This window comes from Urocampus carinirostris, chromosome 9 (assembly GCF_059441175.1).
Source record: "Urocampus carinirostris isolate Australia breed hairy pipefish chromosome 9, RoL_Ucar_1.0, whole genome shotgun sequence".
Lineage (NCBI taxonomy): Eukaryota > Metazoa > Chordata > Actinopteri > Syngnathiformes > Syngnathidae > Urocampus > Urocampus carinirostris.
Window position 1 is genome coordinate 11,924,301 of NC_142357.1, and position 19,111 is coordinate 11,943,411.

Below are 19,111 nucleotides of genomic sequence, written 5' to 3' on the forward strand. Positions count from 1 at the left end.
CCTGGATCAAGTAGAGAAAATAACACAGGTACTTATCTGCATAGTTTTTATTAATAATGCAGAATAACATTTTAACACATTACCCTAATAATTACAGTGTTTCCCAAACCATACTAAGAGTCTGGTGGGCCGCCAGAGTTCAACTGGTCCCGCCAGAGAATCCTAAACTTGTATTATCAAAATATATAATCATATTCTTAAATATTTATAAATGCGAAGTTAATCAGAACAACGTTTAGATTTCTCATTATATAAGAGATCGGAAACGCCAGGACATGTATTTGTGCTACGTTTGTCTGTCAGTTAGAAGGAACCTTGCTGGGCAATGTGATAAGACAGCTGGGTAAAATGTGACATCGACGAGTGTCACGTGTCCCTCAAGTTGAACATTTTCAATTCTCGGCAACCAGAATAAAAGGTTTGGCACCGTGCAGAAAACCTGCCAAGCACCTTGTCGCATTGCCGGCGATTTCAACAAAAAACGCAGCGGTGGCATTGCAAGCAATTGGAAACATTTGCTCAAAGCAGGCAAACGCTTACAATAACCTCCTGTAAACCATTGAAGAAGAATCTTGTCATGGCAACGGTACTGATATTTATACTGTGATTTACAAAATCACTGATATGAGTATTACATTTAATTAAACTTAAAACTCATATTGGTGATGTGGTCTATTTACTCGCTGATACGATATCTTTAGAATAGTACAGTATCTGTGTCTAAACAACAATAGGTATTTGTAGTCCAATAAACTGGCGGGCAAAATGAAACTCCGGTCTCGATTACCATGCTTTGTGGGTCTGACTTGTTTTGTGTCTCGTTACCTTTAACTAGTGTATTTATGATTAAGTAGTTTCCAAGGGAACACATTCATCATAGATCTAGATTTTTGACATTGCTCTAAAATTCATCTGATCAATGCGTTTGAATTTAAAATGTTTAAAGTTTTCTTGCCCCCGGAACCCCCTACACTGTTCACCCGCCAGAAAATTCTAAGGGAAACACTGAATTAGTTTTTATTATCACCACTTTCACGGCTGCCATTGTTTCAATTCACACAATTTAACCACGACAACTCCAGCCAAATCTATTTATAAACAAACATTTGTCCATTTTTCCATACCATACATCTTTCTCAAACCTGTCCGGCTTAGACAAAAGCAACTGAAAAACGGTGGCCCCAAAAAGAAGCATGTGAATTTGCAACAGGGGAAATGACAGCCAGCCAGCTCAGAGAGAGAAAAGGAAGAGTCACATGCTGGAGGGAAAAAGAGAAGGACGAGGAGGAGGCGCGCCACCATCGACGTCACGTTAACGCCTCCCTACCGCCTCCCTCCTCCACTACGACTCACATGACTGCAGCAGCTCGGTTCTGTAACACATCATGAGGAGTAGTATTACAAGAGGGCCGAGCAGCATGCACACCAATTGGCAGAAAGAGAAAGAGAGCAAAGGGAAGGGAGAGAGTAGCGTTTAATAACCAAAGTAAATATTAACGCAAAAGATAAGATTCAAAGCAGACACTTGATGTTCCTGTAACTACAAAACATTTACAACTGACATTATTTTTTGCCTAATGCAACGTGACATGCACGTTGGCTGCGTTTAGAAGCTGACCTATTCAGACACTTGTAATTCCCACACATTTACACCTGACATTTTTTTGTGTCCTATTGCAACGTTACATGCACGAATGCATTTGGAAGCTGAACCATGCACTAGTCGTGCTCGTTTTACCTCTCGGGAGCTCAGATGGTCACAAGGCCTGTATTTTAAGAGCAAGGTCACACTGTATAAATCAATGCGCATGTGCGATGAAATACTGAATGTTGCCATGTAACAATGCAGTGCTGTGTAAAGGTTATCAAACTGTGATAAATAAATTGATCACTGCATTAACAGACAGTCTTAACCTGCTTAGTGCCAATCCGCCTGAAGATTTGATGCAGTTGCCAATGTCACACAGCAGTGATGCAATGCGTGGGTTAGTGCAGTGGTTTGCAACCTTTTCTGTACCACGGACTGGTTTAATGTCAGACTAAATTCAGGTGGCCAAGACCAATGATAACATTAGCAATAATACCAATAACAATACTATCGATAAAAATACTAATAATGCGCCTAAATCCACTGTGTAATCACTACACCACTATGGATCTGTATAACAGGAAAAGGCATCAGATTGTATCTCATCATGGCACTCCTTTACTCAGGGATACCACGTTGTAGAATGTTGTTTTGTGTGACCTCTTTCCCGTAATGCTCCATTACAACATTGCATAATCTGGTACTGTGAGTATAATAATTAAAGTGTATACAACATAATGTAGTTGAAAATGCCTTTTCCATTCATCTACAATCATAGTGATCTAGTGGATCGGATCCGGTGCTCTCATCTCAACAAGCTGGGTTTGATTCCCGTTGCAACCAATGCTGAGTAAATGAGGTCAGCGATATTCGTCAATGATTGCTCATTTATGGTGATATGCTAATGGAAAACCTTGGTGTAACGAGCATCCAAACTTTAAATTTAAATAAATAAGGCTATTTTTTCTGTGCGGCCCGATTATGGTCCACGAACCGGTGGTTGCCGACCACTGGGTCGCTGGGTCTGGGGTTCGTTCTCGATGGGGATAAGGGGTTTGTTGTGAGGGGAGGGGGGTGTCCAAAGCTAACATGTTTTGCGTGTTTGGTAACCGAGGCATCCATCCAAGAGCAAGATGACGGATTAAGCCTTGATCCCCAGCCGCTCTGTCCTGTCATCCGTCAACTGTTCACGGAGCTTCGGCTAAAAAAGACCACATTTACGCTTTACTTCACCTTTTCCCTGCGCCAGCACGCGTCCCTGCGCAATGCGTGACATCCAAACCGCAGAGGACGGCCTCCCAAACACATCGGCGCATAGCATTGCCACAGAAGGGTTGCATATATAATTGCAAGCCACGTCTCGTCTTGGAAAAGTTGCGAATGGTTGCGAGGTGCACAAACGCACCTTGACAATCCGCTTAAAAGGTAGTTTCTGTGACTGCAGAGAAACCGTTCACACATACGAAGGAAATATGTGACTCGGATCAAAACAAACGCCAGTTCCGAGTTTGGTAACAAGCTGTTACGCAAACTGTTACGTGCCACCTGAAAACACCTTAAATAATATCTGGGAGGGAACCTTGGGAATTGACCCAAATTGGAAGCGCAGCAAGCGGTCTGCAGAAGAGCAGATTATTCCCTCCTAGGACCGCCAACGCAACAGCTTCACGCAAGCACGTGCCTTGCAAAATGTTAAAGCATAATATGCGATAAAACATTTTTGTTAAATGTGCGTGGTGACGCTTAAAAAGTCATTCTAGGATCGGGAGTCAGCATGGTGCACCCCGGGGGCTCGGTTCACGTGTTGACGGGGGCACCACGTGTCCAAGCCGGTTTACACTAACAGCTAACTTCTCCCTTGAAGAATGCGTCAAAAAGTTTACAAAGTGCAGCTCTGCAGTCCCACATTCAGCGCGGGGGGGCATCCACAGCCAAGCGTGCACCCCCAGGCGCGTAAAAACAGTAATCTATCTCCCACGAATCATCCAAAAGGAAGATGATGACATATCCTCCTGCACGTGAACACCGCAAAGCGAGACACCACCGAGTACCAAGCCGGGAAGTTGCCGCTGACAAGCCGGCGACAGGCTCCCTTAAGCCGGCCTCTCGCAGCTCGGAGCCCGCTCCTGGTGATGGTGCAAGCGGAGACAAGCCAAGACGAAGCAAGCCAGGGTGGCATTGAGGCTAGACCCGCACAAGAGCCGCCCAGGAGGTCTTACCTGGCTGTCGGGGTTCTCTGTCAGGTAATTGAAAACGAAGGACGAGAGTTCCTCATCTAATAGTGGAGCGCAGTCCGCCATCTTCTAGTGAATGAGGTGCGGTGAAGCCAAGTGGCAGAGTAATAGAAGGAGAGATGCAGTGACTCTTGCGTCCTACGGGGGGCGCTTTTGTTTACACAGGGATCACGCTCGTTGGCACTCGTACACAAACACACGCTTACATATCAACACGCATATATCAGTAACAGTAACTTGACGATCCCGAATAAAAACAAACACATATGTCACTAATTGAAGAGAGAGGGGTGGACCTGCAGCAATTATAAGCATGATCTCTTTTTTATTGTTTGAGCGACACATTGAGTTTGAAAAAAAAAATGGTGTCCCATCTTGTTAAAATCTGATTAATCAGGACAGTGTTTGGCAACCTTTTTGACTTGCATACCCCTTGAGAGATTCATACCTACCCAGTACCGAACCTACCTCGTTAGACTACCGCTTTTCTCCCCTTAAAAACACCTTCCGATTTAAAAAGAATATCTACTGCTTCTTCAAATTTAAAGGTAGGTCGTCATGCAAGTGTGACATTCAATGCCATAATACTAATTTACTGGACAAGAAATATAACAATGCAACATTTGTCAATCTCAGTAGACGGTCACAACAAACATCATGAATGAATGAATAAATGCATGTCCTTTATTGTCATCATACAAGTACAGCAAAATTTATTTTTAGTACATTTAAAACAAATTTAAAAAGTAAAATTGTGCAAAAGGATGTAAAAACATGAAAGACACAATTATATATGGTATGTGTATATTCACATTGGCAATTGTATATTACATTGAGCTAATAGATGGGACCCACAACTCCAAATTTCAACCGCCTTCCAATATTTTTGAGGCAAAACAAAGAAAGTGCCGTAACAAGACAATTGTAGTCACACCACTGTTTCACCAATTTTTTTATGTTTTTATTTTCAGAATAAAAGTTTCACTTAAATGAATGCACCACTGTTTGGAATGGCGTGGTTAAGTGACTCCACCAGCGACTATTATTGTGCACCAAAGACTTGAGAAGGATGGTGATGACTCCATGATTTCAGACATCCATTCAGCTAATACTGACAAGTCGTATTTGTTCATGTAAACATTCTGCATTGACCGCGTTTCCCGATTTCCCAAATTTTCAATTTTAGTTTTCAATTTTAAGCTATTTTATAAATTTTTCATTAGACTAGACAGACAAATGCTATTATAGTTAAAGATACAGTAAATATAAATAGGGCTTCAAGTGCTATCTTCCTTCAGGTTCTCACTCTGTTCCAATTTTGATTTGGAACCTACCTTTCATATTAAATAGAGAATCTAATGTAGGGTCATGCTCCAACAGCAGGATAGCTAGCCTGCTAGCTAGCTACTTAATAGAATTAACTACATTGGTTTTTGCCGTCGTTTGTTCTTATCTCTTTGTAAAGAATAGAGGGTAATTCATACCTGTCAACCCCCACGGCTCCATGCCCGTACAAACTGTCGTATTTTCCCATACAAAATACAATTATATATATTTTTTTTTCGGAATGATGCATGATGGGAAATCACCAGGCGGCAGACGCATGCGATTGACAAATTTGCGTTTTTCCGTACAGATTTCCTTGTACGTCGTTCTCGTCTTAAAATGCCTAAAAAAACGTATTTTTGTACGGCAAAACCCTACAGGTTGACAGGTATGGTAATTGTCAATACAATGATAGATTTTTGGGCTCAAGATGGTGAAATGGTTGTCATCAATATCGAAAAATGATGACAATTTTCACAAAAGTTTATCAAAACAAGCTGCGGTCTCATTGAAGTTTTTTTCTTGCAGTGATGTGATGTACTTGTTTAATATACCTTCGTTTAATGCATACAGAGTTTATAACCGAGGAAGCATGGCAGCGCAGTGGTTAACGCGTGTGCGGCACAGTTCTGAGGTCATGAGATCGAACCTCCTGTGTGGAGTTTGCATGTTCTCCCCGTGCTTACGTGGGTTTCCTGCGGGCACTCCGGCTTCTTACCACATTTCCAAAAACATGCATGTCAGGTAAATTGGCCGGTCCAAATTGTCCCTAGGTGTGAATGAGCAATCGCGTTTTCTGTCCCTGTGTGCCCTGCGACTGGCTGGCAACCAGTTCAGGGTGTCCACTGCCCACTGCCCGAAGACGGGATGGGCTCCAGCACCCCCGTGACCCTACTGAGGATAAGTGGTGCTGATAATGGATGGATGGATGGATGAATGGAGTTTATATCGTATTTAAAATTAAGAGTGCAGTCAATGTCACCACGCGTATCCCACTCTCTCTCACACACACATGAACAATTGTCATACGTAATTAAAAATTACTTGTTCACGTTGTTCAAAGTAATGTGTTAATTTAACCCAAAAGCAAAATCAATATCAAACACCAAGGGTGCCAATTTCTTTGTGGGCAGTGAAAAGCTAACAATTGGCTCGAAAAGTTTAGCTTTGCGAACATCTATTATTAAGGAAAAAATAGACACAAAATTAAGTTATATAATCTTTTCTTCCACGACGCAAACAAATTTCAAGTAGCAAAAATAAGGCAAGCGTGACTATCGGAAAGCATGAAGCTAATAACATGGCTAGCAGTAACAGTTGGAAAACAATGCTTAAAAACAAAAGTGGTCTAATCTTTTTTCAAAACACAAACTCATTGCTTTGAGCAAGGACCCAAAATATTTTTGGGACAGGGATTCCACAAAGTAATAGAAAAACAAATTATCTCTGTTATATTTAAAAAAGCCAGTTTTTAGGGAATAGGTTGCAGTACAGCATTCATTTTAAATAGCCCAGTTTTAAGTGCAATATCCCCATTTAAAGTGCAATAACCTGGTTGTCTTTTATTAAAGACTATAGTCTTTATTTTATATGTGATTACTTTATATTAAAGTTGAATTATTTAATTTGTATAAGTACACTATATATATATATATATATATATATATATATATATATATATATATATATATATATATATATAGTGTACTTTGCCAACTGGAGTGCAACGCTAATTTCGTCGAAGCAACACAATAATAATAAAAGTGGTTCCGAAATGATCAACCTACTTAAATAGCCTTTTGAATATATAATTTACTGTATTTTATGGTTTGCATAAAGGTTGGTATAAATACTTTACATCAATCAAAAATTACCTTTAATGTTTTTCTTGGGACTGCCTCATAGTTCAGAGGTTCTGGGTTCAATTACGGCTGCCAGCCTCATGATGTGGAGATTCCATGTTCTCCCTGTGCATAAGTGGGTTTTCTCTGGTCTCTCCAATTTCCTCCCATGTCTCAAAAACATGCATAGCAGGGTTTGATTTTCCGCTCCAAATTGTCCCGAGGTATAAGTGAGCATGTGAAGGGTAGTCTGTCTCTTTGTGCCCAGCGATTGGCATAAAACCAGTCCAGGATGTCCCCTGCCAACTGCCCAAAGTCAGCTTGGATGGGCTCCAGCATTCCCGCGACCCTAGTAAGGACGAGAGGCTACAAAATGAATGAATGATTTCCCTTTGGTCACCACCTTTAATTTCCTTCATGAGCAAGGTTGGGTAGGGTTACTTTAACTGGATTACTTTCAATTACTTTTGGATTACTCCAATACCAAATATGCTAATAAAAGACCAAAGAAACTAAATATGAATACAATTATGACTCACAACACGTGGTAAGCTTTCTCTCCTGGCTTTGATCTCTTTGATCTCCGGCAAAACTAACATAAAATGCGACAGAAACGAAATGAAAATAAATCCAAACAGCTTGCCAACATCATATTTGCTGTTCCATGTATTATTCGGTTACTCCCCAAGCCTGCACAAAATTTAGTCATTTTATTCATATTTAGTTTCTTTTGTCTTTTATTAGCATATTTGGTATAGGAGTATCCAAAAGTAATTGAAAGTAATCAAGTTAAAGTAACCCCACCCAACCCTGTTCATGAGGGATACTAAAGAAGGACAGACTTTCTCGTGCTCCGCATGTTTCAATCATCATCTGGGTTGCTTAAGCGAAACAGGCCAAAACAAGCGCTGGAGTGAGCAATTTAAGGTTTTTATTACAATAAAACAAATAAAATAAATAAAACAGACTATTCTGGGGTTTAAGTACAGCACAAGGCTGTAATGATTTCTCAAGTGTGCTTGCCTGACAAATATTTATATACAAATAGGGCAGAATACTAAGTTACTGGGAAATTCCCAAGGCACCAGCTTTTGAATCAGTCCTTAGTCCAAACTAATTTCTGTTAGTTGTTTTACCAAGACTCACAACTCTCTACCATCAGTAACTCAGAACACGGTTAGAACAATGTAGAGACTGTATAATGTCTTGTTCACAGGGGGACAAGCCAGTCCTCAATGGATGCATGTCCTGCACGTTTTTGGAGCTTGTCACATGTGTGTACAGTATTTTCACATCCAATTTTTCTTTCTCTGTTTTGGTACGGTCTGATGTGTTGATTTTTTCACCACGCAAAAGATCATGGAAACTGAGCAGCCGCCAGAGAATTGAAGATTAATGAAATAAAGGTTTTCAAGTGCAGGAAGCAAAAGAACGAACCCCAACAACTTTTTATCAATGTGTTCAACTTTGTAATCAATACTTGAATAAACCACAACCAAACTCAGTTTTGTTACTGCTGTATTTTCTAGTATGCACACTAGTATGAAAAATGCCACCCCCCCCCCCCCCCCCATTTCTTAAAATGTCCCTCCTTGCGCAAATGTTACTAAAACGTCTTCGGATTTAATTTTTGGGAGAATGTAATAGAACAATAAAGCACAGAGCATTTACATCTTTCATGTGTGAGGGGAAACATTTAATGCAACCCGAGAACACTCGTGCCCTATTCTGCAGATGCACCTCCTGTAGTGTTATGTTCAGAAATAGAACAATCTACAGAGACTACACAGTTTTTTCGCGGTGCCCCCTATGGTTGTGAAAAAACAGTATATATTGGCGACAAATAAATGATTAAAAAAATCATGTGAAATGATTCTTTTAGTTGTTGACTGAGTCTATTTAAACCTTATTCCAATAATTAACCTGGTAATAACAAAGCTCACAGTTCTCGGACCCTTTAACCTTGGTCGTAGGGGCACCACTTTCAGTTGTGTGTCTTGGGCAAGTACATCCTGAGGGCACCCATCCCTCTCCAGGCTTTTTTTGGTTGCTGCAGCATAGTAATAAAATGATAAGTTGTTATTTTAGAAATACAAATGAAACTGGGTGTGCTTAATTAATTACAAAAGGAATCTCTCAGCTCAAACAATTTGATTAAAATTTTCATTTTTATTACTCTTTGCGGGTGGACCCAAGTGAAGGGAAGCAAGAACTGAGACAGGGGTGATTAAAATAGGGATTGTATTTAATTACAAAACCAGAAACAAAATAACACACAAACAAGGAGTCACAAAACAGCGATATGTCCAAAAAAAAAACAACCCTGACATGATCCGAACCAGAAATAAAGACCCAACCAGAAATGGGGATGAAAGAAAAAAACATACAAAGGGTCACAAAAGTACAAATTTTCCAAACAAAACACCAAAAACAACAACAAAAATGCAAACGCAGTGACCCGACCCTGTGTGCTGTCCTTACATACATTATAAATGGTCAAGATAATTAGGGACAGGTGTGGAGATTGGGCTTCCTCTGGGGGAAGGTGGCATACCAGATCCTAACATATTTAAAAGAATGAAAATGATATACTGTAACTGGGAAACCCACATGATTATGACAATATTCAGGGATGCATATCAATATTAAAACAATACTGCTCAACACTAAATTGGACGGCTAGGTGTGCGAAGAAAAGATCCATAGAACCAAAGTCAGAGGTATCAGCCAATTTGGTTTGATGAAGCACATACACGGGAATTTAGTGTTCATGCAAATTTTACATTTAATTGCTCTGTACAAAATTAAATTGGACAAATGTGTTGGTCATGACCTTAAATTGAAGAAGTAAATACATTTTTGGGTTAGATAGATAGATAGATAGATAGATACTTTATTCATCCCCGAAGGGAAATTCGGGAATGCAGTGCTTTTCAATTACTTTCTGTTGCGCCCCACTTCGGATTAAAAAAATATATATATTTCGCGCCCTTCCAAAAAAACTTGTTTTGGTGTAATAGCATAAATTGTCAGCTTAATATATTCGGCTTAATGCTGTACGCTGCGAACATTTAAAAAAAATAGCAAGCACACCTGTATTTCCTCGTCTACTACAGTGAAGCTGACTGCTACATTTGATTGGATTAACTTCATCTGAGCTTCAGGAGACTTTTATTTTCCTCTTTATCCCCCTTTCTCCAGCCTGTTTTTCATTCTTGTTAAATATTTTTTCACTGGAGGTTTTGCAACATTTCATGTCTACACTTGATACTCCTTTTCTCGACTATGCATGTGCAAAGCATGGATGCTTTACCACAGTTGACACCCTGCCAAAGATAGCGCCACTGGCCTATAATGTAGTGGAGGTGCAATTGCACTGTATTCTAGGACAGTAATAAAAATAAAAAAAACCCTGATGTCAAATGCGCCCCTTGGGGGTAGCCCCGTGCCCCCACAGGGGGGCCCACCCGACTATTTAAGAACCACTGGATGAATGAAACCTTTTGCGGGTAGATTAAAATAATCTATGGTAGGGGTATGTCTATCTTTAAAAAGGAATTTACAGTTAAACACATGGCTCACACATGTACATTCGGCGTGTAAAATGAGTCACTAGTAAAAAAAAAAAACTCTGCCGCGTTGTTCTCCTAAAAGAAAAATTCAAAAACACTCCCAAAAGCCTTTCTCATTGTGTGTAAAGAAAACTATAGAAAACTATACAAATAAACTTGACTTAACTTGACTTTTGCCAATCGTGTGCCAGCTCCACTCCTTCCCTGTTTCTCATTCCTTTGAATGTGAATCATCAATTTGTTGATCACGTTTCCAGTAGGCATGTCTCAACCAAAACTGCACAATGTTTGCAAGCAGTGTTTTTTTTTGGTATGTTTTTCCCTGTACAAAAGAACAAGCTGACGACTAGCGTTTGTTGTTTTAGCTACTTTTACCAGAGAGAGGCTTTGATGATTATGGCGGTGCGCATAGACGCAGCGGCTCACAGCTCTTCAGCTAATTTTCTATGTATTACCGTCTCTTGTCTATTTTGCTTGCTTTCTGGACACATGCATGGCCAATAATACCTATAGTCGGGAGAAACTTAATTCATGTGTTTGTTACCTCCCATCTCCATTACTGTAATGCACTACTTTCCGGTCTCCCAAAGTCCAAAATCAGGAGCCTTCAGCTGGTACAAAATGCTGCAGTGAGGCTTTTAACTAAGACAAGAAAAAATGATCACATTACCCCTTATTTAAGCTATCCTGCATTGGCTCCCTGTTAGCTTAAGATGTGATTTTAAGGTTCTGTTCGTAGTATACAAAATCATGCATGGACTTGCTCCCTCATATTTTTCAGATTTAATTCCCCCCTATGTTCAGGTCTGGAGCCTTCGCTCTGAAAATACTGGTCTACTAGTGATCCCAAGAGCCAAGAACAGATCTGCAGGTTCAAGAGCGTTTCCCATTCGTGCCCCAGTGCAATGGAATGCTCTTCCCCTGGCGATTCGATCTGAAACCTCAGTGGAAATGTTTAAATCTAAGCTTAAAATACACTTCTATTCTATAGCATATAATTAGACTATATTGTATGTCGACAATATCTGTGTATTATTTGTTATTACAACATCCATTGCAGCCTGGTCATCCTAAAGGGGTTACCTCATGTGCGGTTGCTTCTCAAGGTTCCTTCATTTTTTTCATGTTGAGGTTTTTGAGTTTTTCCTTGCCCACATGTAAGTTTTAGATCAGGGGGTGGTGTCATAATAGTCTGTGGTCTGCAATAATCTGTGGTCTGTGCAGCCCTTTGAGATTCTTTGTGATTAAGGACTAAACAAATAAACATGACTTGACTCGATAATTAGCCACTGGAAACTGATTATTGCGAAGGTCAATATAGTATTATAATGGATTGAGAAGAATGCTATATTTTGCAGACTCTTTAAAAAAGTAAGCTATAAGTTTGCTTGTCACATGACATGCTGGATCAGATATGTCCCCCAGGCCTTGTGTTTGAAACCCATTGTGTAAGTTTTTTTTTGTTTTTTTCATGTTTCTCCCCACCCATACAATGATATGTAGTTCATGCTGCAAACTAGCTCCATAACAACGTTGGACAGGCTTTGACAAGCTAAACTAAGCATAAAAACAAAACAAAATCCCAAAACAAATATTATCACTTTGGGGAACTAGAATTTTAAACACAATCTATTGATAACATAATAGCTGCTTTTATATATATATATATATATATATATATATATCATGTTTAAAATGTAAATGGTTTGCATTTGTATAGCGCTTTTCAAGGCAATAAAGACCTCCCAAAGCGCTTTACAATGTGCTTCACACTTTTCCCTTTTACAGACTAACTAACTGACAGCAGTTCGAGCCATGCAAGGCAACTACCTGCTATCCGAAGCATTAGGTATTCAGTGTCTCGCCCAAGGACACTTCAAGATATAACGCAGAGGAGCCGGGAACTGAACCTACGACCACTTGAGCCCAAGACGAGCCATGGAAGGCAACTCTACCTCTTCAGCCAATGCCGCTTCAGATATAGATAGATAGATGGATAGATATCTGTTTGTTTGTGTGTCTGTGCATCTGTCCACCCAACAAAGGGGAAGGAGTTGAGATATGACCACCATCTTTCAGAAGCAGTCAGGTAAATTACCCTAATCCTTTTTACTTGCCAGGGTTTTTTTTTTGTGATACTTTTCTTTTTTTGGTCGCTTTTTTTTCAGGACTTTTTTGGGTAGATTTCCTTTTTATGGTTTGTTTTTTGACCATTTTTTTAGTCATTCTGTGATTGTTTTTGGGGTTGTTCTTCATAGCAGAAGGAGTGGGAAAAATAGCCGTGTTCAGTGTTCCATTCATGATTAGAAAGTTAAAGAACTATTAATGCAGACAATCGAACTAAATAAAAATAATTGTTTTGTTTTGTCTTTTCAGCCTATTTTGTGTTAAAGTGAAGATGTTTAGTTTTCAGCGGCCACCAGGTAAATTAAGTTTGAGATCCCTGCTTTAGGTTGAACTAATGCAGCTATTTGTACTGTTCAGGTTCTCACTTTATGAGTAAATTATCTTGTCAGTGACTTTTGCTTGGCCTGGGCTAAGGTCACTCGATTCCTGTGTTTTGTGTGTGTTTGTGTGCGTGCATGTGTGTGCGTGCATGTGTGTGTGTGACAAAACACAAAAGATTAACACTTGAAGACAGGTGACAGCTAAAGTGTAGTGTGTTATTCGAGGCCTGGCTGGTATGACTTGACCTTTGCATGAGTATGTTGCATGAATGTGTGAATACATGAAAGTGCGTGCTGTAATTGCATGCGCTAGCTTCTCCTATGTCTTTGGGAATGTATCAATAAAATTGGCAACATTACAAACATTTGTTATTAAAAAGAACCCCTTAATGCATTCTGGAATGTGTGTGTGAGATTGTTTTTTCTACACACACACACACACACACACACACACACACACACACACACACACACACACACACACACACACACACACACACACACACACACACACACACACACACACATTTACACGAACTATTACAAATAAGTCTGTCTCGTCTCATGACAGATGAGTAGTAAAAGTCCAGCTAAAACAGGAGTGGGAAAACTCTTTGGAGTTGCAGGCCGCATCGGGTTAAACATTGTTGGCAGGGGCCCGGGGACCTACCCCTTTTTGTTTCTTATTTTCATCCATCCATCCATTATTTGCACCGCTTATCCTCAGTGGGGTTGCAGGGTTGCTGGAGCCTATCCCAGCCATCTTTGGGCAGGGGACACCCTGAACTGGTTGCCAGCCAGTCGCAGGGCACACAGGGACAGACAATTTGCTCGCCCATTCACACCTACGGACAATTTGGACCGGCCAATTAACCTGACATGCATGTTTTTGGAATTTGGGAGGAAACCGGAGTGCCCGGAGGAAACCCACGCAAGCACGGGGAGAATATGCAAACTCCGCACAGGAAGGTTGATTTGAACCCATGACCTCAGAACTGTGCCGCACGCGTGCTAACCACCGCGCTGCCGTGCTGCCCTCTAATTTTCATTTATGAATAAATATACTTGCATACATTTAGGCATAAAAGTTATTTAAATCGATGGATGAATAAATGAATGTTTGAATACAACTTTTATTTCAAACGTGACAAAACAAAAACAAAACAAATTGAAAAAAAAAACTATTTGACTTCATTATTAATTGTGTCCCACAGTTAGCTCTTTCGTAAATTTACATACAACAAACACCTCTCAAATATACATATTTACATTGGCTCTGTGGATACACAGTCCATTCATTATCATCATCATCACCATCACGACTTCCATCACTGTTTTTAAACTACCAGATTGATTTAGCTTTACCCATATATCAACTCTATAATGCCATGAAGAGGATTTACAGAGCAGAATTGAATGGAAGGAGAACAAGAGCAAGGCTGCGATTGACGTGGATGGATGGTGTTATGAGTGCACTGCATTAAAAAGGTCTAAATATAGTGGAAGCTAGAGCTCTTGTTGGTGATAGGAATGAATGGAGCGGTGTTGTAAAATGATAATGGGATGTTTAGATGTGTAGGGCAACTGTATGATGTGGCAGGGGTAAACCAGTCAAAACTGTCAGGCCCTGCTGTTGAACAGAAGAGTGTGTTATGTTACCCTGACCAGAGTGACACGGGCGCGTTCTTGTGTCCCATTTCATCTGGAGGGACGAAAGCATGACCAACTTGGGTGCCTAGGTGTTTAACTTGTTTGGGTGTTTGGACATTTGGGTTGGCCATGGCCCCCCCAAAAATTTCGTGCGTGTTTTTTGCTACTTTTTCCCTTTTTTATTTTCTTTGTTTTTGTGTATGTGTTTGTCTTTCTATCGGTCACCCCTCTCGAGGGATATGACCAGTGTGGATAGATAGATAGATAGATAGATAGATAGATAGATAGATAGGGTTAGCAATCACTCCATATCATTCAGTCACCAATAATGACAGTAATAACAATTAATGACAGTTATGATGGTAATAATAATGATTATTATTATGATTATATTAATATAATCATAATAATAATAATAATATTAATAACAGTAACAATGTTGATTTGCTTACATCTACCTTTTGCTAAATCTTTTATACGTATTTTCTTTCTCTCTGTACTTAGTGTCATGATTACTGACGCAAGGCACCTGAGTCTGCTCCTTTGGTGCCAACTGCCTCGGACACTTATCGGCTGCTTTTCTCTTTTAAAAACCCCAGTCTTCCTGTCACATGTTGTCAGTCCGTCTGTGAACCTCAGCTCATGCTAAGCAAGCCTTTTTGACCCTCACTCTCTCCTGTCCTGATTCCTGTTTGATTCTGAGCCCTTTTCTGAAGTTTTTGCTCCCCCATCCCGGCCATCGTTCTGTTTTTCCCCACTCTCGACACTGCCTTCGCTCGCCACGGAAATACCACTTCCGCGTCTGAGTAACCGCTCCCCACTATCAACGATCTATGGAAACACACGCAAGTGGGTCCTGTATTCGTTCTGGTCCTGACACTTTACCAATATTGTTTTTTTTGTATCTGGATTTGAACAGGTGAATATTTGGACATTGTTTAAGCTCATTCTGTAATTTGCTCTAAAGTTTAACTCCACATACTGACACAGACATTCTTTTCCTGGTAGTTCTCACCGGTTGGATTTTAAAGTTACTACAGCCCCTCAAGTTAGAGCTACCTTCCTTTCGTGTGAATAAATTGTGTATGTTCTCAGGTGGTATATCTTTGTTAACTTTGGAAAACTCCACTAGATCAAACAGTTTTGATAATTTGGACTGCAGAAATAGAACAATTGGATGATCACAGTATCCTGCCTTGTGTATAATTCTTATTGCACGTTTACAAAAAGGGGATAAAGGGAACTTTTGTCATAATTGCCCCAAACCTCTGCACAGTACATTAAGTATGGCAAAACTAAAGAATAATATTGTAAGTACAACGCATTATAGTTTAAAAACAATTTGGCTTTATTAAGAATGAAAATGCTTTGAGATACCTTAGTTTGTATGTGTCTGACGTGTTTTCCAATTGAATTTATTGTCTATTGTATTTCCTAAAAATATATTTCTGATACTTGATCGTGACTCGGTCAAAAATCTGGGTGTTATATTTAAACCTAATCTGTCGTTTCAGTTATATGTGAAAAAAATTACTAGAATACTGAATTACTTCAGACAGTTCAAAGGGTTGGCTTATATGTGAAAAATGTCGAAAAAAGTTGACTAAGAATTTTACTGAAAGACCTTTCACTCTCCTTGGGCAGAACGACATTGAACACCATATTTTACAGACAGTTGGATAGGTTAGCCTAAATGTGAAAACTGACAGAAAAAAATGCAGACTTGGCACTTTTATTTTGCTGACTCAGCACCTTTCCCCAGAAAGACATTCAACTCTCTCAGGCCAGAACAACTTTGGCCAGGATCACAATCTTTTAATCAAAAAAAGTGTTCAAATGCAATTTTTTTGAGTGTCAAATATTTTTTTGCATTCAAACATTTTTTTCTTTGATTGAAAATTTTTTTTTTTTTGAGTGAAGGTTTTTTTTGTTTGGAAATAATTTTTAGGTGATTGAATAATAAAGAGGTGGCAGCATGGCAGCACAGCAGTTAACGCTTGTGCAGCACAGTTCTGAGGTCATGAGATCGAACCTCCTGTGTGAAGTTCGCATGTTCTCCCGTGCTTGCGTGGGTTTTGTCCGGGAACTACAGTCTCTCCCCACATTCCAAAAACATGCTTGTCAGGTTAATTGGCTGGTTCGAATTTTCCTTAGGTGTAAAAGAGCGAGTGACTTGTCTGTCTCTGTGTGCCCTGCGACTGGCTGGCAACCAGTTCAGGGTGTCCCCTGTCCCCTGCCCACTGCCCGAAGGAGGGTGGGATCCAGCACCCCCACGACCCTACTGAGGAGAAGAGGTGCAGATAATGGATGGATGAATAATAAAGACACAAATCTGCCTTCATAAAATGGTTTGGCATCTCAACGCGACTGATGCTCTAATTGTGCACAGCCATTTTAGTTGACACTGCAGGTTGTTGTGGCTTATTTCTCTTTTTTTGCTTCTTTCAGCATTGTCTGGTGGGCCACATATATTGCGTGACGGGCCACATTTGGCCGGAGGCCATGAGTTTGAAACCTGTGCGCTAAATGGTTGATTGATTTTTGCAAAAGCCCCGCCTCCCTAAGATGATGCTTACGGTCTTACATTCTTCGGAACGCTTAAAGTTGTAAGCTCACAGCTGTCAAGGCCAAAGCATAGTCTCAAGTTTAGTCTGTGGTTGTTAACAAGGAAACAAATGGCATATTTCTTTCTCAGGTCATTCTCCCTTTTTTTAAATGAGAACAGCTGCAAACTTATTACTTTCTCGGGTAGTTTGAGGTAACTCAAAATGGTTCCTCAAAATATAAGATAAATATAAAGTTCAAAGTGCATGTTAAATGCATGTTAAGGTGAAAGATCACCGGTGCGTTCATTAAACTCAACAAGTGATTTAGTTTGCAGCAATTTCAAATAACCGTTGTTGCATGAAACAGTTAATCTAATCAGGCCATTCAAAATAACACAAACGGAAATTGGTTAATAATAAATATGAGCAGCTCAGTAAATAATTGAGCACAGAATATACCTTTGAACCTTTGATCTATGACCTGAACTGATCCCCTGACTTTGGTGATAGTGGTCAATCGAAAAACGTAATTTATAATAATATAGTTTGACAGTCAGATTTGTTGATGATCTAGAACCAAAACACATTTAATTAGATTAAATTACAATTTTCTTTGAGATTGGACTCAATGTAACAGTCTTTTGTGATCAAAATTGGGCGATACGGAAATTTTAGTATTGATTCGATCCAAGTAATACATAGTAGTATCAATCAATACCGATCCGAAACCGCTACCCTTTTGCTTGAAAATGTCATGATCATTGAATAATTGGACATTCCCCCTTGAGTTAGTTTATATTTACAGTGCAAATATTTTGGGGACTAAAAATGTTTCTTTTTTTGTTGAAAAATAACTACAATTCAAAATGTACCAATATAAAAAATAAATAGAAGCATTTCTATTACAACTGTTTCAGAACAGCAGCCAATAGAGTCAAATTTAAAATCAGCAACTTAACAGTATCCAATATAACAATATCAACATGCCGACCGTACCTTCCTTTGCACAATTTTTGAAAATAAAGACAAAAGGTGCAAAACGTTTAAACAATACAATTTAAAAACATTTATCAGTATAAAAACACTTGAGGGCAGCACGGCGGCGCAGTGGTTAGCGCTTGTGCGGCACAGTTCGTGTCATGGAAACCTGTCGTGGGTTCAAATCCAGCTCCAGACTTCCTGTGCGGACTTTGTATGTTCTCCCCGTGCTTGCGTGGGTTTCCTCCGGGCACTCCGGTTTCCTCCCACGTTCCAAAAACATGCATTTCAGGTGAATTGTCCCTAGGTGTGAATGAGCGAATGAGTTGTCTGTCCCTGTGTGCCCTGCGATTGGCTGGCAACCAGTTCAGGGTGTCCCCTGCCCACTGCCCGGAGATGGCTGGGATGGGCTCCAGCCCCCCCGCGACCCTAATGAGGATAAGCGGTACGGCTGATGAGATGAGATGAGATGAAAACATTTGAAAAAAAATGTTACAGTGCAAAAGTCACGAGAGTAGAAAAAAAAATCGGCAAAGTAACAAACAAGCCCTTTTGGCTCTGTTGCCAAAGTGACAACGGATTTACACGTTTACATTTTTGGTTGTAGCCCGTTGCTCCCTGTATTGTGAACGTTTTCATCTGTTTATGTAAATTTGCCACAGAATCGGACCCCTTTAACACACAAATGCCACCTAGGAAAGTCCACACTGCGCTGCACTTCCTGTTTGCAGTTTTAGATATGGCCTTGCAAGAAATCTGGAGCAGCAGGCCAGGTAGGGAGAGTTGTTATAAATGTGCCTGTCAGTCATATACTTTGTCGGACATTCTGCAGCTGCGCTCGTTCCTTCTCCCAAGGGATTCATGTCATCACGGAGTAAAAAAGATGCAGAGACACATGTTTCACTTAAATAAGGAAACTGCCCATCTGA

At 40.0% G+C, this 19,111-nt stretch overlaps 1 protein-coding gene across 2 annotated transcripts in view; it reads right to left on the minus strand.

Moving 5' to 3' along the window:
* The window catches only part of ppargc1b (peroxisome proliferator-activated receptor gamma, coactivator 1 beta), a 110,588-nt gene extending 106,657 nt beyond the window's left edge, over positions 1-3,931 (minus strand). For both annotated transcript variants that reach the window (XM_088344540.1, XM_088344539.1), the window contains exon 1: positions 3,808-3,931. In XM_088344540.1, the coding sequence (XP_088200666.1) occupies positions 3,808-3,888 (81 nt within the window). In that variant the 5' untranslated portion in view covers positions 3,889-3,931. The remainder of the gene's footprint in view (positions 1-3,807) is intronic.
* Positions 3,932-19,111: the final 15,180 nt, after the last annotated feature.